Source organism: Podarcis raffonei, chromosome 8 (genome assembly GCF_027172205.1).
Source record: "Podarcis raffonei isolate rPodRaf1 chromosome 8, rPodRaf1.pri, whole genome shotgun sequence".
In the NCBI taxonomy this organism is placed as follows: Eukaryota; Metazoa; Chordata; class Lepidosauria; order Squamata; family Lacertidae; genus Podarcis; species Podarcis raffonei.
Window position 1 is genome coordinate 5,065,254 of NC_070609.1, and position 20,176 is coordinate 5,085,429.

At 51.9% G+C, this 20,176-nt stretch overlaps 2 protein-coding genes across 2 annotated transcripts; both read right to left on the reverse strand.

Moving 5' to 3' along the window:
- Positions 1–3,013: 3,013 nt before the first annotated feature.
- Positions 3,014–10,383, reverse strand: TTC9B (tetratricopeptide repeat domain 9B). The gene is made up of 3 exons (XM_053399146.1): positions 9,924–10,383; positions 6,157–6,339; positions 3,014–3,325 (listed from the first exon to the last, which is right to left on the reverse strand). The coding sequence occupies exons 1-3, from the start codon at positions 10,381–10,383 to the stop codon at positions 3,243–3,245; spliced, it is 726 nt and encodes a 241-aa protein (XP_053255121.1). The 3' UTR covers positions 3,014–3,242.
- Positions 10,384–11,890: 1,507 nt separating this feature from the next.
- On the reverse strand, positions 11,891–19,774 carry CCNP (cyclin P). Its single transcript, XM_053399147.1, has 7 exons — positions 19,744–19,774; positions 19,397–19,503; positions 17,717–17,815; positions 17,119–17,274; positions 15,401–15,559; positions 13,711–13,889; positions 11,891–12,071 (listed from the first exon to the last, which is right to left on the reverse strand). Exons 1-7 carry the CDS (start codon positions 19,772–19,774, stop codon positions 11,891–11,893), a joined length of 912 nt encoding a protein of 303 aa, XP_053255122.1.
- Positions 19,775–20,176: the final 402 nt, after the last annotated feature.

Genomic DNA, 20,176 nt, shown 5'->3' on the forward strand with positions numbered 1-20,176 from the left:
AAGCTTATGAAGCTCCCGATCGACCAGGTGGGATGGAACATGCCAGTCGGGCCTGTGTCTCTGCCAGGGTCCTACTCGAGTGTAGGCTGAACTCCTGACAGGTGGTACAAGAGGTTGGTGCATCTCATCTGGCCCAGGGGAGCTTTTGGGCGGCCCCACCCTGTGTTCCAGCCATTCTGCAATCTGTCCTATAGGGACATCGGAAAGCTGAGTACCAGAGTCAGGCCCTGGGGTCCACCTGGACCAGTGTTGCTTACACTGGCTGGCAGTGGCTCCTCTCCAGGGCTTGAGGCAGGGAGTCTCTCTACCTGGCCCCACCTGAAGACGCCAGCAGGGACTGAAGACTTCGGCTGTTGCTCCACCGCTGAACAGTGATCCTACCTCTCATCTTTCTCTCCCCCCTGCCCCGCCCATAGCTGTCAACTTTTCCCTTTTCTTGCGAGGAATCCTATTCGGAATAAGGGAATTTCTTTTTAAAAAGGGGAAACATTGACAGATATGCCCCCCACAACCTCCCAAGGCTGGTGTGAGTAGCACTCCAGATACCAGCGCAGTGCTGGGGGTCCTGCTCTGCCCTCCCTGCAAAAACCCCTCACTCAGGAAAAGAGGACTTCAAGGGTGTGAAAAGTTCTGCTCTGCCAAGTTTGCTCCATCCAAGTGCTCAGGGGCTGCCATGGGCCGGGGTCGTGGGCTCAGGAATAGCCCCACAAGCCACACTTTGCAGGGTGTTAGGGAGACCTCTGCCCCCAAACCCAGCTTGTCAAATATGTCACTCAGATGAAGGGAGGTGGGTCACTGGGAGGACGGCAGTGCTCTGTTCCTACGGCTCAGGCCTCTGAACATCTTCATTGGGTGTCTGGATGTGACCCTGCCAAATTGGAGCCCCCCCCCGCCCCCCAATGCCACCAATATTAAGCAGGGGGGTGATTTCTGTTGGAAGTCTTGGAATGCAACTCAGATTGTATTGGAGGTGGTCTGCAGAGGAGAAAGAGGGAGGGAGGACCAGCCAAACTTCCTAGACTGTCCTTCAGCCTGTGCTGACTTTCCCAGAGGTGCAAGGGAGACTCACTTACTGCATTCAATCCTCCCTCCTCCCTGTGGAAGGGAAGCGGGTGGCGCTGTGGTCTAAACCACTGAGCCTCTTGGGCTTGTCGATCAGAAGGTTGGCGGTTCAAATCCCCATGACGGGGTGAGCTCCCGTTGTTCGGTCCCAGCTCCTGCCCACCTAGCAGTTCGAAAGCACGTCAAAGTGCAAGTAGATAAATAGGTACCACTCCATTGGGAAGGTAAACGGTGTTTCCATGCGCTGCTCTGGTTCACCAGAAGCGGTTTAGTCATGCTGGCCACATGACCCGGAAGCTGTCTGCGGACAAACGCCGGCTCCCTCGGCCTATAGAGCGAGATGAGCGCCGCAACCCCAGAGTCGTCTGCAACTGGACCTAACGGTCAGCGGTACCTTTACCTTTACCTCCCTGTGGAAGAGGAGACATCTCTGTGCGTCTCTTCTGATGAGGACAAAGGGCAGGCAGGTGGGTCTTTGTATCCCCCCCCCTTAGTGAGACAGAATTCAGATCTTCCCAGTCAAGCATTTTCTTTCCTTTAATAAACTTAGTTTTCTTATTTTCTTAAACTCAGTGTGGTTCTAACCAGGGGTAAAGTGGGGTCCTCCGACCAGCAGGGAAGGCAAGGCTCAGGTCAGCCTCCAAGCTGTGCGTTAACTCGACACACATCTTCCGGGAGAAGACAGACAGACCAGGAGACCATCATGAATCTGGACTCTCTCTCTCCTTTGATCTGAGCCGACCCTCTGAAGTGCAATCGTACCCCTGGGTTGCAGCCCTCTGATGCGCAATCGTACCCCTGGGTTGCAGCCCTTTGAAGTGCAATCGTACCCCTGGGCTGCAGCCCTCTGAAGTGCAATCGTACCCCTGGGTTACAGCTCCCTTCTTGGAAACATTCTGAGCCCTGGTCCAACTGACTCAGTATTTTCAACATGGCCTGGATGAGGCTCCCCAGGGTTTGGGTCAGGGAATCTCTCCCACCCCTTTCTGGAGATGCTACCAGCAGGGATTGACCCTGGGGCCTTCAGCATGCAAGGCAGGTGACCTCTCACTGAGCTATGGCCCTTCCCTCCCTCCTTTCGACATCCTGGATCGCATCCTCTGAGAACAAGGGAGCAATCACGGCTCCTTGGGACTCTCCTACCCAAAATTATCTTTCCTAGAATAAAGGCCTATGCTGTTTTACAAAGGCAATCCCCCTCTCCTAACCAGATTCGCAAGCCGGGTGCTTGCTCTGCACACCAGGTCCAAGAACCTCCTGGATTTCTTGTTTGAGGAAAGCAGGGTGGGGGAGGCTGCTGTCCTCTCCCCCTGTCCTTGCTCCCTGCTGGGGAGGGACAATGGCCAGATCCAGCAGGGCTCCCTTCGGCCCTTAGCCCCACAACATTTCGTAGAATCATAGAATTGCAGAGTCGGAAGGGGCCCTAAGCACCATCCAGCCAAACCCCCTCCAGTGCAGGAAAACACAGCTGACCTGTATGGGTATCGAACCTGCAACCTTAGCTTTATCAGCACCATGCTCTAACAAACTGAGCTACTGAAGCAAAGTGCTAGGGGCTGCCTCTTCACACCTGGGGGGTGTCTGGGAGCTCAGAGGGGAAGCCATCCTTTCTGGAGGCGAACAGGGTGCCATGAGGGTGCTCAGGGAGAGAGGAGAGATGTTCATAGAGAGGAAAGGACACCCTGACCCCAGACTGATAACAGGGCACTTGTTCTCAGCCCCCACCATCTTCTGCTTAGTTTTTTTTGGGAGGGGGATCCGCTCTAAAGGCTGACTTCAACTCTCCCCAATGGCACCCTGATCTGCTCCTTCTGGGGTGCCCCTCTCTGCTCCCAGTGCCCCATAGCCAATCTGACAGAGGCACCTCTTGCAAATTCTCTCGGGGTTTTTTGTTTTGCTTTTTTGGTTTGGTTTAGGTTTTGTTTTTATATAGAAAAAGGCAAAGCACAAAGAAGCAGCCCCCAACAGTGTTTTGGCAAAATGCTACATGGTCAGGTCCCGATCTGTCCTTCGTGGGCGGCATAGCTCTGAGCTGGGGGTTCTCTGGCCGCCGTGGCACCTGCCAGGGGCTCGCTGGGCTCCCGGCAGCATCTTCCTGGGTCCTGGAGTGCAGCGGGTGGTGGGTTCAGGGCACGGCTGGCACCACGTGCAGAAGCCTCTGTCTGTCTCCGATGGGGCAGCTATGCAATCATCTCCTTCTCCCGCTGGCTGCAGCGGCTGATCTTAATCTCTGTCAGCTGGATGTAGCGTAAGACATTGGTGTCTGCAAGGAAAGAGGGAGGCAGAGCCTGTGAGGAGGAGGAAGAGGAGCCACGGCAGCTCTCCCTTCCCTGGCCGTATCCTGCAAACCCAAGACAAGTCCTCCTGCCCAGGGTCAACCCTCCCCAGCCATAGCTGTCAACTTACAGATTTGAAAATAAGGGACCAGCCGCCTTGAAAATAAGGGACCAGCAGCCAAAATAAGGGATTTTAGTCAACCAGCAGCCAAACGAAGCCTCAAGCTCAAGCGATGGTTCCCACAGCGCAGCAACCCGGCAAAGGGGATGCAGCAAGGAAAACCACCGTCACCTCTCTGCTGGGAAGCGCTGAGCAAAGGCAAGTCTCCAGGCAACGCGGCCAATTTCATCGGCACAAGGCATGCAAGCTCCACCCCCCAGTCGTTCTGAGACTCCTTATTGGGTGAGCAATGCAGCCAAGCAACACAGTTGGAGCCTCCCTCCTCCCTGGCCGGCAGGGAGGGAGAGGAGCTGCTTCCTTTGAAACCCGGGAAATTTAAGGGACATCATCAATCCGGGACAGCAGCGGGACACGGCTCTGGGATAAGGGACTGTCCCACCAAATAAGGGACGCTTGCCAGCTATGTCCCCAGCTGGTTCAGCCAGGCCCCATTCAGGGAGGGGTCCTTCCCAGCCAGCCCTCCTAGTCACAGTCCTTTTAAGCTATAGGTGCTGCCAGGGGTTGAACCCAAATCCTTTGCACCCCAAAGGTGCGCTATGCCACTGAGCTGTGATTTCAGGCCTTGCCACCTTCCTTTTCCACAGCCAAGCAGGTCCCCTGCCTCTCCCTCCCAGCAAGGCACAAGCAAGTGAAATAAAAAAGGCCTTATATATATAAAATAAATATTCATAACTGCATATATAAACCACATGTCTGAAACCCCACAGAAAAAGTCCTGAAACCATTTTGTCCCTCCCAAATTGACCTCAAATATTTCTCTGCAAGGTCAAAGGAAAATGGAAAAGCCTCCCCATTGTCTTTTCCTTCACAAATCCTGCCTTAAGGGTATGTCTGTGTATGAATAGGGTGAGCCTGTGACCTGGCTCAGGAACTATTTATCATTACAAAAGACTGGCTAGGCTCCCCAGGGTATCCATTCAAGTAAGCATTAACAGGTAACCTGCCAGACAGGAGATAAACAACACACTCAGATTTCTGTTGTAGACCGCCTCTTCTGTGATGTAGGTATGATGTTTCTGAGGCTGGCCTTGGACTCCAGGGCGGGCAATTTAAAATGTCTATATAAGGGCGGGCACACCTTGGTTCTGGGTTCCTCCTCCTTTCCTGCATGAGAGGGGAGCACACTGTTGCAACAGTTCAATAAAGATCAGGCTTATGAGCTGCTTTGCTTCTCAATATTCTCTGGTTGGCCTCTGTTATTTTCTCCGACTGATGGAGAACCTGCAAAGGACTCTATTAGGGCTCTTGTGTCCCCCATAAGGGAATAAGGGCAGATTTTTGTTTATTGCACAAGGCACCCACCTTCCTATGAAGAAAGCTTGCAGTGTTTGGGGCTTTTTAGCTCAGAGGAAAGGCAGGTGAGAGAAGACATGATAAGGAGTTTATAAAATTAGGCATGGCCTTGAGAAAGCAAACAGAGAAATACTCAAAGTCGTGGGGAAGCTGAATATTGGAAGAGTCTGGGTAGGTAAAAGAAAGCCCTCCTTTTACCTATGGAACTCCTTTCCACAGGAGGCAGAGGTGGCTATAAAATAAGATTAGAGTAATTCATGGAGGAGGAGACGGCTTTGGATGGCTATTAGCCAGGATTATTGTTCTCTGCCTCCACTGTCAGAGGCAACTGTTGTAAACAAAAAATTGCCCTTTTCCCTTATGGGGTATCCAAGAGCCCATATAGAGTCCTTACATAGGTTCCCTATTGGTAGGAGAGAATAACAGAGGCCAACCAGAGAATATTGAGAAGCAAAGCAGCTAGTAAGCCTGATCTTTATTGAACTGTTGCAGCAGGGTGCTCCCCTCATCCGCAGGAGAGAGGAGGAACCCAGAAAAATGGCATGCAAGGCCTTATAAAGACTTTTGAAATTGCCACCCTGTAGATCAAGACCACCCCCAGAAACATCATACATACATCACAGAAGGGGTGTAACCTAAGACCACCCCTCAGATACATCACACCTACATCACAGAAAAGGCAGTCTTAAAACAGAAATTTGAATGTTGTTTTTCTCCTGTCGTTGTTTATCTCCTGTCTGGCAAGTTACTTGATTGGATTTCCTGGGTAGCCTGGCCAGTCTTTTGTAATGACAAATACTTAGTTCCTGGGCCAGGTCACAGGCTCACACCCCATTCATATCTTAAATGTGCCCTTAAGACAGGATTTGTGAGGAAAGAGACAATGGGGAGGTTTCCCACTTTGACCTTGCAGAGAAAACATTTGCTCAGTTTAGGAATCAAAATGGCTTCAGGTCGGTCTTCCTGTGCTGATCTATGTACGTGCAGTTATGAACATTACCATATATATATCTAAGACCTCAAAATTCCTATCACACAGTAATGCTGGAAAGCACAGGAGGGGAGAGTTGCTCTTGTGTTCAAATCCTGTTTGCGGGTTTCCCTTTTGGGCATCTGATCGGCTACTGTGAGAGCAGGATGCTGGCCTCAAATGGCCTGATCCAGCAGCCTTTTCTTATGTTCTTAAAGTGGAGGAGCGGCCAGGGGTTGAGCCCCAGACTCCTGCCCCCAGAAGAGGTGCCCTGCCTCTGAGCTGCGCTCCGTTTCAGGCCTTGCCAACTGCCCCTTCCACTCCCACCCCTTGCCCACCTCTCCCTCCTGCCACGGGCCAAGCAAAGCACCCACCTGCGGGCTCCAGGCTCTTGGCCTCTTTCAAATAGAGCAGGGCGTTGTCGTAGTCGCCCAGGTGGTAGAAGGCAATGCCCGCCCGGTACATGGCTTTGAAGTTCCTCTTCTCCTTGGCAAGAACCTTGAGGCAATAGTCCCGCACCCTCTCATAGTTCACCAGCTCTGATTGCAACAGGCAGGCTGGAGAGAGAGAGAGAGAGAGAGAGAGAGAGAGAGAGAGAGAGAGAGAGGTTGGGGTGTGAATAGATCAGGGGTAGGCAAACTAGAAGGTCGGTGGTTCGAATCCCCGCAACGGGGTGAGCTCCCGTTGGTCGGTCCCTGCTCCTGTCAACCTAGCAGTTCGAAAGCACACCTGTGCAAGTAGATAAATAGGTACCGCTCTGGCGGGAAGGTAAACGGCGTTTCCATGCGCTGCTCTGGTTCGCCAGAAGCGGCTTAGTCCTGTTGGCCACTTGACCCGGAAGCTGTATGCCAGCTCCCTCGGCCAGTAAAGCGAGATGAGCGCCGCAACCCCGAGTCGGCCACGACTGGACCTTACGGTCAGGGGTCTCTTTAAAAAAAAAAAAAAGCTGTATCGTTGTCACCAGGGAGAGGCGCACGCAGGGGTGACATCCTCCCACCCACCTCGGTGGGGTCTCTTGAGTTGAAAGGCACCTGTTCCACAAGGCAGGTGTAGAAGGAGATTGGGCCAGGACCCCCGCAAAGGGATACTCGTCCCCCCCACCCCTCAACGGTGCTAAAAAAAAAGTCCTGGAAATCAGAAGAAGTACCAACATTGAAAGATCGGCAATATAATTTTTTTGAAATGATTGAATTAGCAAAAATGACAGCAACAGTTAGAATGCAATCTAATCAAAATCTCAAACAGGAATGGAAATGTGTAGAAGAATACATGACCCAAACATGCTCCAACAAGAATTTATTGATTATGCATAGACTGATTCCACAAAGTTAAGTTAACCTAAGCTGATGTATAAGACTGAATGTTTAATAATTAAGATACTAAAAAAAATACAATCTCAATAATAAAGTTATAAAATAAGAACAAGGAAGTTACGCAAGGGTAGAGGGAAGACACGGGGCAAGAAATAAGAAATGGATAAATGTTGGTACATAATGAAACGTGAAAATGTGAATTTACGAATACAGCGGTACCTCGGGTTACATACGCTTCAGGTTACAGACTCCGCTAACCCAGAAATATTACCTCGGGTTAAGAACTTTGCCTCAGGATGAGAACAGAAATCATTCTCTGGCAGTGTGGCGGCAGTAGGCCCCATTAGCTAAAGTGGTGCTTCAGGTTAAGAACAGACCTCCAGAACGAATTAAGTTCTTAACTCGAGGTACCACTGTATAATGTATATGTATCATTATGTAAAGATTTCATATATGTATTGCAACATTAATAAATAAAATAAAATAAAATAATAAAAAGTCCTGTTTTAGGGTTGCCATTGCAATGGCAGAGCTTTGATGCTTACAATGTTCCTGGCAGATCTGTCCGGTTGGGCCTGATGTGCCCCTCCTCCCTCCTCCCTCCTCCCTCCCTCATCTGCCATCCAAATCATTCTCTTCCTGGCTGTTTTTCACGAGGCAAAACACAGGCAGGTTCATTTAAGGTTGCCCCCCTCCCTTCTGCTTGACTCCGGCCGTGGCTATTCAGCCTCCCTCCTGAGAATCTCAATATTCTTCCTCAAAAGCAGGGGTCAGCAACCTTTTTCAGCAGTGGGCCGCTCCAGCGTCCCTCAGACCATGTGGGGGGCCAGGCTATATTTTGAAAAAAAAGTATGATTGAATTCCTATGCCCCACAAATAACCCAGAGATGCATTTTAAATAAAAGGACACATTCTACTCATGTAAAAACACGCTGATTCCTGGGCTGTCCGCAGGCCGGACTGAGAAGGCGATTGGGCCGGATCCAGCTCCCAGGCCTTAGTTTGCCTAGTAAAGGTAAAGGGACCCCTGTCCATTAGGTCCAGTTGCAGATGACTCTGGGGTTGCGGCGCTCATCTTGCTTTACTGGCTGAGGGAGCTGGTGTACAGCTTCCGGGTCATGTGGCCAGCATGACTAAGCTGCTTCTGGTGAACCAAAGCAGCGCACGGAAACGCCATTTACCTTCCCACTAGAGTGGTACCTATTTATCTACTTGCACTTTCACGTGCTTTTGAACTGCTAGGTTGGCAGGAGCAGGGACTGAGCAACGGGAGCTCACCCAATCGCGGGGATTCGAACAGCCAACCTTCAGATCGGCAAGTCCTAGGCTCTGTGGTTTAACCCACAGCGCCACCTGCGTCCCTTTTTTAGTTTGCCTACCCCTGCTCAAAAGCAAACACAATTGTGGGAGGGGAGCAGGCAGTGAGACCTCAGCAGCTGGAAAAGAGGCAGGACAGGATTTCCAGATGCTGCGGGGGGGGGGCGAGCGCTTTGAGTTGTGGTGGTAGCAAACCAGGATCGTTCATAGCTCTTCACGCCCCCTCAGGAGGAGCAGGATCAATTTTACCAAGTAGTAAGCAAATGGGTTAAACCACAGAGCCTAGGTCGGTGGTTCGAATCCCTGTGACAGGGTGAGCTCCTGTTGCTCAGTCCCTGCTCCTGCCCACCTAGCAGTTCGAAAGCGCATCAAAGTGCAAGTAGATAAATAGGCACCGCTCCGGCGGGAAGGTAAACGGCGTTTCCGTGCCCTGCTCTGGTTCGCCAGAAGCGGCTTAGTCATGCTGGCCACATGACCTGGAAGCTGTACGCCGGCTCCCTCAGCCAATAAAGCGAGATGAGCGCCACAACCCAAGAATCGGCCAAGATGGGACCTAATATTCAGGGGTTGACATTTTGTGTGATTCATAAAAGTCGCCAAACCAAAAGAAGCAGTCAGGTGTCACCAACAAGAGCAAGCGTCGCTGTGGTGCAATGGCTAGAGTGCTGGCTCATGGCCAGAGAGCTCTGGGTTCAAATCTCTTCACTCAGCCATTAAGCTCTCCAGACCAGTCACTGAAATTATGCAAAATTCATCTCGCAGTGTTGCTGTAAGGGCAGAATTGGGGTGGGTCTTCCCTGTTTTTATTTTATTTTTTGAAGAAATGTTGTCCCCACCCCCATATGTGGTGAAGCTGTTGGGAAATGGTCATAGCAACTATTGAGGAAATGGTTCACTTTTATGTAAATATTAAAGCGTATCAAACACAAAAGCCGTGTCTTGTGCTACATGCAAGAAATTCCCTTTGCTAAGACATAGAAGCCAAGCTGGATACCAAGAAGAAGAACTAATTAGGAATTAGCTAATTAGAGAACTAATGAGTATGTAACACCTGGTCTCTAAAACAGGAAGAGAAGGAAAGGGCTTCGGGGTTCGGTGCAGTGCGCAACCCGAAATCGCACAACCTGAAGCATCTGTAACCCAAGGTATGACTGTATTGTGGGGGCCCAGGTAAGCCCTACCCTGCATAATCACACGCTATTCGAATGGCAATGCCCGTCAACTTAGAAGGGGCAGCCCCCTCAAATATTCTGGCCCCTAGGAGTAGGAAAGCAGGATTGGAAAGGGCTCCCCCTGCCGGCTGGACACTGGAGGCGCATGAGAGGGAGCCAGAGACACGTCTGAAGGCGGGACAGCTTCGTCACGACACGGGGGTTCTCCTGCACGCTTGGAGAACCTTCCAAACTGGGGGGGGGGTCCCGTTGCCAGACGAGGGCCCCCCACCTTCTTCCTCTGGGCCTGGCACACAGCTCCCCTCACCCCCCAAAAAAGATAATCCGCCCCAGCCTTACCCGTCAGGCTGTTGTAGCACTCGATCTCGGTGCCCTCGACCAGCGCCCGCTGCTCCTCGGAGAGGCGCTGCTGCCAGCCGGCCCTCCGCAGCGGGCTGCTGCCGTCCTCGGCCTCGGCCTCCAGCCCCTTGAGCTGCAGCAGCGCCCGGTGGTACTTCCCGATGGCCTCGCGGAACTTCTTCTGCTTGTAGCAGCGCCCGCCCTCGGCCTTGAACTCCACCGCCTGCCGGATCTTGGCCTCCAGGTCCGGCTGGGGCTCGGCGGTGCCCGCGGCGGCGGCGGCCCCGCGCAGGTGGGCCCGGCCGCCCCCGACGACCGCCCCTCCGCCGCTGCTGCCCCCTCCGCCGCCGGCCTGCGGGCAGCTCCTCTTGTAGGGGCTGCGCTCGTCCATGGCCCCCCTCACAGGCCCATGCTCGGGCGCTTGTCTCCGCTGCACCAGCTGGAAGAGCGCGCTGTGCATCGACGGCGCCCCGGAGCGGAGCTTCAGCACCAGGGACAGCGCGCTAGCGGTGCATTGTGGGAAACTCCCTCCGCATCAGCACCGCCGGCCCGGCTGACCTCGGATGTCTCGGCGCCCAGCGAAGAGGCGGCGGCGGCGGCGGCAGGCAGGCGCCCTTCCGCTTGCAGGGACTGGGGGCGGGCGGGGGGGAGACGCAAAGGAAGGGAGGGGCCACAGGCAAGCCCCGCCTCCTCCGGAGTATGGGTGCGGGTGGGGTTGTGCCGGGAGCGCCGTTTCCTGGCGGAGGGTTTCTGATGGAGAAGCGCTGGAAGCTGCCTTCTGCGAAGAGCCAGAATTGCAGTCTCGTAACGGGACCCCCAGGGGTCATCTAGTCCAACCCCTGCTGTAACTATGCCAGACCATGGCTGCCTAGAGGTCCAGGGCAGGGGGCGAGTGCCAGCCGTTCCTGGAGAGGCTGCCAGGAACTGGAGCCACCTGCAGGTAGACAGGTGGGGTAGCTCAGTTGGGAGACTCTTAATCTCAGGGCCATGGGTTCAAGTCTCACGCTGGGCAAAATATTCCTTCTTTGCAGGGGGTTGGGCTAGATGACCCTCGTGGTTCCTCCCAGCTCTATCATTCTATGATTCGATAATGCCAGGGCACATCTGGAAGGGAATTGGCTCCTTCTGAGTGGGAAGAATATTTATCCAGCTCTCCTGCTAGTGATGTCTGAAGAGTAATGCAGGAATTTTGACCAGAAAGATGGCAGAACATCACTTGTGACAGGCAGCTTGCAGGTCACCCTTAGTGGACCATCGGTGTTACGGTCTCTGTATTGACAGCGGAGGAAGCAGTGAGGGGGGGGGGTTGGGGGCAGAAGAGAAGGCTCATCAAGCCTTCTGACTATTTAATGCCTACATTTAAATTTGCAATGTTCTGTTTATTTTGCAACGTTTTGCCATGAAAACAATTTTAAATCATAGAGGTAAGATTCGAACTGGGGCCTTCCTGGGACGTAGCTTATACGCTTCACCACTGGGCTACAATAGAGGGGTGGGGACATATTCCTCCCACACCCATCACCCCTGTCAAGAGGGGCCTGAGATTACGGCTCCACTTCCAAGGGAACTGACAGACCTTGCCATGAAGAGATAATAGGAGGAGCAAGAGAGAACAAAACACACTTTATTAAACACTTCCAGAGTCCTGTTTTCTTACAGTTATCTACTCTTTTTTAAAACCAATCTGTTATGATTAGGGGGAGGCAGAAAGTGCCAGGGAGGGTGGCATCACTGTGAAGAGATGAAGAGAGAGAGAGAGAGAGAGAGAGAGAGAGAGAGAGAGAGAATACCACTCCCACCTGAATTGTCTCCCAAGGACTCTGCTTGGGCTCCTGGCCCCATCCCCTCCCCTCCCCAGCTGAAGGCTCTGGTCCACCCCACCCCATGCTTCTTCCATGGAGCAGGCCTGGGAAAGGTCCTCTCGCCCTGCAATGGGCCCTACAGGCAGACCCACAGCAGACCCCTCTTCATGGAGTGGGGCTTCCCAGGAAGCAGCTCAGGTACTCGGAGGCCGTGATGGCGGGGCTGGTGCTGGTGCAGAGCTTTTGAGGCCGCGAGTATTTCAGGAAAGTGGCGCGGAGGGTGGAGCTGGGCCCCCGCAGGGCAGCCTTGGCCATGGGAGGGTGCACTGCCGACAGCTCAGACTCACTGCAATGAGAGAGAGGCAGAAAGGGAGGCAGCAATTCTTCTGAATGAAGGAGGGAAGAGTGTTGTTCGTGCATTCAAATCCTGCTTGCCCGTTTCCCACAGGCAACTCTCCTGCTGCTGTGAGAACAGGATGGTGGACTAGATAGGCCCTTGGCCTCATCCACCAGGGGGTTGGACTAGATGACCCACAGGGTCCCTTCCGACTCTACAATTATATGAATCGATGACCTCTGAACAGCTGGCTAGCCAGCCAGAGAGCATCACTGCAGCAAAAAGGACCCAAGAATCACAGGCCAGGTGCAGAACTCCCTGTAAAAGCCAAGCATCATCGCCCCATAAGTCCCTGCAGCAACCCTGGCACAAGAGAGTATCACCCCCATAAGGGGCAAAGGCAGAGGGGGCAGCTTGCCAGAGCTGTGGGATGTGAAACACAAGAGCAGTCAAGTACAACATTCCTAGAGTGAACATGTTTACACATGGGGAGGAATGTTTGTCCAGCCAGCAGGTCAACTTCCTGTTTCCTTCTGGGCTGGGACAGACTTCCTCTGCATGTGACTAGAGGTGGGCGGGCCTCACCTGTGCAGCTAACAACAAAAGCACAGGGCAGGGCAGCCATCGCCCTCTTTTTGACGACATGCATCGAAGAAGCAACATCCGCTTAGCCAAAGATGTTCTCTTGGCTTCCAGCCAAGAGAGGACAAAGGGACTGTCTCCTTATGAGATAGTTTCCAGGTGTATGTTCCTCTTCTAAGCTAAGTCTGCCTTCTGGCATCCGATTGTAAACAGAATGTGAGCAAACTGTTTTTATACTTTTATAGAAGACTGTGTCGTGTCTTATCTTTTATGAGGGAATAAGGGGAAAATACCAGAACAGTTATTATAGAGGCTTTAGCGAGCCTGAGCAAACGCATCCGCTGCAAGTTTAAAAAGGGGACTGTTACTCTGCTAAATTGTGAACTTGTTAACACAAGTTGGAAAGGCTATAATCAAACAATATATCCTCTCCTGCATCCCTGAACATTCTCACAAGAGCACACTCTCCCACTCAGCAGTGAGGCAAGATTTGAGCAGGGGGCTTCCTGGCCCACCCTGAGAGAGAAAAGAACGTCTTCCTTCATGCAGCACCTACGGAACCCCCTCCCACAGGAGGCAGTGATGCTTCTGAGTAGCAGGTGCTGGGGTGCTTGTGGAGTTCCCCAAATGGCCGCTGGCTGGCTGACCGCTGAGAGTCTAGGCTATGGGATTAGATAGGGCAGACAGGCTCTTCATAGGTTCTTAGAATCTTAGCACTGTAGAGTTGGGTCATCTGGTCCAAACCCCTGAAACACAGGAATTTCAGCTAAATCAAGGACAATAAATTAAAAAGGGCATAGCAGGCCACTTTCCAAGACTGAAATATATTGGTGACTTGGCATAAGTCTCCAGAGTGGCAGCTTAGGGGCCTGAGAAGCAGCTTCTGAATTTAACTCCAGTTCTTCAGAATCCTAGAATTACAAAACCTGAAATGCCTATTCATAACCAAAAAGTCTTTGTCCTGTTGGCATGAAATCTGGCACAGAGAATCACAAGCCTCCCAGAGGTGGGTTCCTCCTGTGCTGCCTCCCCCCCCCCTCCCAGAGGTCCAGGGGTCTGCTCCTACCTGTACGAGTGAAGGTTCGGGGCACCTTCCTGGAGAGCGTCCCAGTGCCTGGCGCCCTCTTCTGGCAGCACCCTCTGTGCCAGGCCCAGGGCAGCCAGAGAGAGCTGTGCGGGCTCAAAGCGCAGGCAGTCGCAGTCCGCCAGAGAAAGCTCCAGGAAGTACATGGCCAAGAGGAGCACCTGGGGGGAGGGGCAGGAGGAAGAGCAAGTAGGGGGAAGGGGGACCCAGGAGTCCTGCCCTCACCAGCCCCTGCCCTCAGGTCAGGCCAGGAGCAGGAGGCAATCGGAGGGGCAGCAACGTCCTTGACTCTGAGCATGTGCAGAAGCTGCACTCGGGGAGGAAAGGGTCTGACTTCTGATGTAGTGATCAGATGGTATTACTGTGAGGAATTATGAAATATGCATCAAGCCATTGTGTCCGCAATGAAAGCATCACATTGACTGGGTTTGATTCATTGACAATAATTTCTGATCAAATCCCACAAGCCTCTGCACCTCTGGCATTTTTCCTCTACTGCCCATTTCTCTACACCTGACAGGCACGTATAAACATTCTGAAACACAGGCCAATTGCTTCATCAGGCATCCTCAGTACTTAAAGATAGTAGGTTACTTTGATGTAGTTTAGATAGATCTTAAGGGCCAGGAAGAGAGTTCACAAGACGGTAAACACTGCCATCCTGCCTCTCCTGTTTATTCCTATTTATGACCTCCGGGGTTTCCTAAAAGCATTCCTCCTTGCTTCCTCTTTTATTTACTCTGGACTACTATGCATGCTAAGGGACGCAGGTGGCGCTGTGGGTTAAACCACAGAGCCTAGGACTTGCCGATCAGAAGGTCGGCGGTTCAAATCCCCACGACAGGGTGAGCTCCCATTGCTCGGTCCCTGCTCCTGCCAACCTAGCAGTTCGAAAGCGCGTCAAAGTGCAAGTAGATAAATAGGAAGGCAATTAGTGTTGTGTGTTATTTAGTAAATGTAACCTAATTTGTTGGTATCTTATGTTAGGAGATGTTTTTTCTTTTGTTTTCTTTATTATTATTTCTCTCTTTTTATGTATTTCTTTTTTGTGTGTATGTGTTATGTATGTTTCTTTCGTTTGTTTTAATGTTTGATGTAGCAAAACGAATTAAAATCAATTAAAAAAAAATAGGTACTGCTCCAGCAGGAAGGTAAACAGCGTTTCCAAGCGCTGCTCTGGTTCGCCAGAAGCGGCTCAGTCATGCTGGCCACATGACCCGGAAGCTGTACGCCAGCTCCCTCAGCCAATAAAGTGAGATGAGCGCCGCAACCCAAGAGTCAAGTCACGACTGGACCTAACGGTCAGGGGTCCCTTTACCTTTACTACGCATGCTCAAGTAGGAAATAGTTTCTTTGTAGTTTTAACTTTAACTTTGTCCCCACATGGGGTCTTTTGAAATGCTCAGAGGAGATCTGATTGGTTCTTACGAACAATGTGTAAAAAGTTCTTTTGTGAATAAAACGACCTGGGCCGAGGGGCGGACAGGAATTATTATTATACGCGCTCCTCCCAGAGTCTTGCTGGTCAAGCCTCGTGTGTATTTTATTAATCGGAGTCCAATCCTTCCTTGCTTTGGGAACGCTACATTCTGAGCCCCAGAATCTCTTTAAGAGGGAAAGTGAGGGGTCAGCTGTGGCCTGGAAGACCCCTGCCCGCCCAACTGACACTCACCTCCCTGGCACAGTGTCCCACTTCTGCCAGCAGGTGCAGCAGGTGGACAGGGTTGGCATAGTGCAGCTCGAACTTCAGGCGGGCCAAGATCTTGCGCTCCATGCGCAGAAGCTCCTTCTGGTTGAATGAGTCCTCCATCATGAAGCAGAGCTGGGACGGCTGGAGGGAGGGAGGGGAGAAGGAGAGACAGCAGCAGAAAGGGGTGGGCAGTCTCCCTCGCAAGGCTGTTTTTAAGCAGAGGTTGGGTGGCCACCTGCCATGGGTGCTTCAGCTGCGGTTCCTGCATTGCAAGGGGTTGGACTGAATGACCTCTGGGGGTCCCTTCCAACTCTATGATTCTTTCCCTCTGTGATTGCATTTCCCTGACCGCTTCCCATTCAAGTGAATCCCAAAGGGGCTCACAAACAATAAATAACAGCAACGTGACAGGACATCACAAGTACAGCATAGATCCCATGATCATCAGCGAAACAAGTAAAACCCAAGAAACAATATTTAACAAACTAAAACTAACCAACTAAAAAGGAATAAGCCAAACTGTGAAATAATAAGCAGCGGATTCGTGAAAGATTTAATGGTAGTGGGGTTTGGGTAGTAAAAATATGTGTGCGATAAGACAGCTAAAAAATAAACATTAGGAAAGGAGGGGTGGGAAATCAAAAAGTAACTTTGTATGTCAAAAGAAAATGTTTATGATGATAAATGCTTTGAAATACGGTGGGAGACTTATTAAAAATGATATAAAAATAAGCTAAACATCGCCTGATTACAGCATGTCATATTATATTGTTATGGGTTTGGGGGGCCAGATTCCCCTAAATTCCTGGGTGCCACAGCCTCCACATCATTCCTGGATGTAGTAAAATTTAGAGTTAAGTTTGGGCTAAACTTTGGCCATCAGCAGGGGCCAAAAGTCAGTGATGGTCCATCAAGGAATCAGGCAGAGGTTTAGGGTTTCAACTTTGAATGGCATAGGCTGGCGGGAGCTCCTTGGAGTAACAGCGAGGAGGAGAAGGTGGGGGGCAGAACTCCAAGAGAGCTGGGGAGTGACAGTCTAGAACCAAGAGACGCAGAGTGTGGCTTTTTGCTGTCCTTTTGAGTCCAACGCTCCTTGAGGACGGGGTAGCAAACCCCATAGGATGCAAATGTTCTGGAATCCTCCCATCAAGGTGCCGGTCACATATATGGGCAAATAAAACCATATTTCACGAAGACACTGCAGTCTCTGCTGTGCCTCATTGTCCCAGAGAGGAACATGGACCCTGGAAAGTGCCCCCCCCCAACCCCTGGGATCTCGCAGCCCTCGTGGAGATGACAGCAGTGTGTTGACAATATGATTAACAAATCAACAAGGCATTTATAATCGACAAAACAATATTAACAACATAGCAAGTAAAAAAAATAAGCTGGGAGGTGATGGGAGAGGCGCCTGTCTGAGTCTCCGCCTCCTGCCCTTGGCCTACCCCCCACAAGGTGCTCATTTGCAGGAGAGGGGCAGGAGAGGGGCCGGCCTGGACCCCCTGAGCTGTGCAGGATCAGCCCAACAGAGGAAGCCCCACAACTAAGGCCACAGCCCGGCCACAGCTATTCAGTGTGAACTGTCCCCTTGACAGGCACAGCGTCTCAACTGCCTCTCCTAGAGGTGGGAGTCTAGGGCAGCCCCCCTCCCTGGACTGGGCACCAGAGCCTCCCCCTCCCACCTGCGGCCTCCTGCTCACCTGAGGGCAACTGCTCTCCTCTACCTTGCAGGCCAGGAAGAGGCAGGTGGCAGCCAGGAGCTGCAGGGTGGAGATTCGCACTCGGCCCGCTTTCAAGTAGGCGTTCAAGAGGTAGACGGCCAGGAAGAGAGTCTCGTCCGCCAGGGCCAGGTATTCCTGGGGGGTGGGCAGAAGCAGGATTAGACACAACTTTCTGCCACAAAGCATCCCAGTCCAGCTCCTCCTTCTCCTCGTCCCTTCCAACTCTTCAGCTCTGTGATTCTATGACTTTGGGGCCGCCATTCCCCGATATCCTGCCCCACAACAAAGGCTCCACCAAGCCCCCAACTCTTGCTTGCTCCAAGGACTCCTGGTGACCCCCCTTCAGGGCAGAAGTTTGCCTCTCCAGCTAGGGGAGGGAGCCAAACCTGCCCCCCCTCCCATTCTGCCACCTGAGGTGCCTGCCTCACCTTGTCTCATTGCAGAGAGTCTGCCCACCTGAGTCTGCTGCAATGGGATGGAAACTCAGGGCCTCCTGCAGCCCCACCCCAAACAAACTTCCCCACCCGCTCTTCCAGGGGGGGAAGACATTGGAGGGGGGTTTCCTGCTGGTACCTACATGTACTTGCACCAGCCAGTCGATGATGAGACCGCGCATCTCCCCCGTCACAGACCTGGGCATGTCAAGCCCCCGGAAGGCGTAATGCGGCTGCTTCTGCTGTGGGGAGGAAAGGGGGGAGAAAGGAGCCCTGAGGTTGATGCACCCCCCCTTCCCTTCTTCTCATAAACCCCCGTCCTTTGGGAGAGGACAAAGCAAGGGAGCTGTGACAGCTGTCACTCAGTAGAACAGGAGGCTCTTAGGGCTCTTAGGGCCCTTGTATTTACAGGACCGCCTCTCCTGGTCTGCCCCGCAGAGGACCTTAAGGTCCATGAATAACCATAGTTTAGAGGTCCTGGGCCCTAAGGAAGTCAGATTATCCTCTGCCAGGGCCAGGGCCTTTTCAGTGATGGCTCCGACCTGGTGGAATGCTCTGTCCCATGAGACTAGGGCCCTGCAGGATTTAACCTCCTTCTGCCGGGCCTGTTAAGACAGAGCTATTCCGCCTGGCCTTTAATTTGAATTCAACCTGATCTTTTATTTCCCTTCTCTTCCATTCCCTTTTTATGAAGATTACCTGCTCTGAGACCCCACAGCTAGTTCTCTCGTGGTCTCCTCGCTGGCCCAAGTAGGACTAATTCAGTCAGCTAGCCCTGGTGACTATCCAATGTTTATTGGATGGATTTTCCCCAAATTGATTTCTGAATTTTGAATTTCATTGTTATTCATGTTTTTATACTGTATTTTACGCTGCTTTTACAATTAAGTGTTTTAAATTGGGTGTTAGCCACCCTGAGCCCGGTTTTCTGAACCGGGAAGGGTGGGGTATAAATAAAAATTTATTATTATTTATTATTAATCTGAGGGTCGTAGGTTTGAGCAAAAGATTCCTGCACTGCAGAGGGTCAGTCTAGAGGACCCTTAGAGGTCCCATCCAACTTGACAATTAATGTGGATCTGTTAATCCCACCTTCCTGGTGGTAAGACCTGTTTGACAGCTGAGCGGTGGTGGAGGACTCCCCTTCATTTGTAAACAGAGGCTGGATGGCCATCTGTCATGGGTGCTTTGGGTGACATTCCTGCACTGCAGGGGGTCAGACTATAGGACCCTTGGAGGTCTCGTCCAACTCTAAAATTCTGAGTCCCCTACCGGCCAAGCAAGGGGCCTTTGGGAAGCCCCCATGGCAGGGAGAGAGGACAACAGCCCCACCCAAAATCCTCTGAGAGAGGTCAGCCCACAGGGGCCTCTCTTGGGAGGCGGGGATTCCAACACTGGTCCTCAGGATGGAAGTCACTGTTAGGATATAGTTCCGTTCCACCTTAAAAGGGTACAGGCATGACGTTTGTGTATCACATGCCTGTTTACTTCCAGCTCTTGCTGGGAACTTCCATTGCATGTAGCTTTTGATATGCAGCTGTTTTGCTGGATATGAAGGCAAGCAGTCATGTTTTCCTTTGTTCCTGAACTAAGCTGAATAAAGCTGTAAATATGCTCTCTCTGTCTGCTTCTTCCATTGTGGAAGATTTATACACCCTGCTGAAAGGGTGCGCACGGGTCTTGGAACATATCTGAAGCTCCTGTCGCTAATTTACTGATGCTGTTCCACAGGAGACCGGTGATTGTTCGGAGCCAGCTGGGGGCCCGCCTGATGCCCCCGTCTCCCTGGTAGTATCCCAACAGTCACCCCCCCTCCAACTTACCATCAGGTTGCTGAAGATGTCATAGGCATACTCCTTCTCCAGACCCATGCCCAGGCGCAACATGGCTTGCGAGAGCTCCTCCACAAGGACCTCAGAGGCGGGAGCAACTGGGGTGGGGGAGGAAAGAGACAGCCGCTGTGGTGCGGTTTGGCCTGCTCACCTGAGCTCTCTGCAAAGCACCCGGCTGCTTCTGCATGTTGCTGTGCCAGATGCAATGGGTTGAGATGGGACTGGGTGCAAGGCCCGCCCCCCATGCCTGAAGGACCCTGTCGTGGGACAAGGGGAGCAGGGAGATGGGCAGTGTCCTTTGGGCATCAAGTCCGTACTTCTACTGAAGGGAGACTTGCCTCCAGTCTCAATGATGCGTTTGGGGCGCATGGCGGTACAGAAAAAATCTGCCTTAGAAACTTTGATTGAACAACTTCCAAAGTGCTAAGGTGGTTACCAGTCCAAATCTGAGCCCCGTATAGTTGTTGTGCTGGGGGTTTAGCTTGGAAGACTTCTAGGGCTGATGGTATATGTTTGCCACCCTTTGTATGGAAAAAGCAAGTCAAAGTCTTGGCACTTTGGCAGGGGCAATCAGAATAAGGGCCACTAACTGATGGCTGATTCAGGACTTTAAATTGTGCTCTTGTATCAAATTCCCTTTTTTGCATATACTGTAATGTTTTACTGTTGCTATGGCCATTGGCTAAAGCGAATAAAGTTTTCTCTTCTCTTATCTTCAGGGCTTCACCATTTCCAGACACTTTGGTAAGAATTAATGGGCTTTGGATTAGG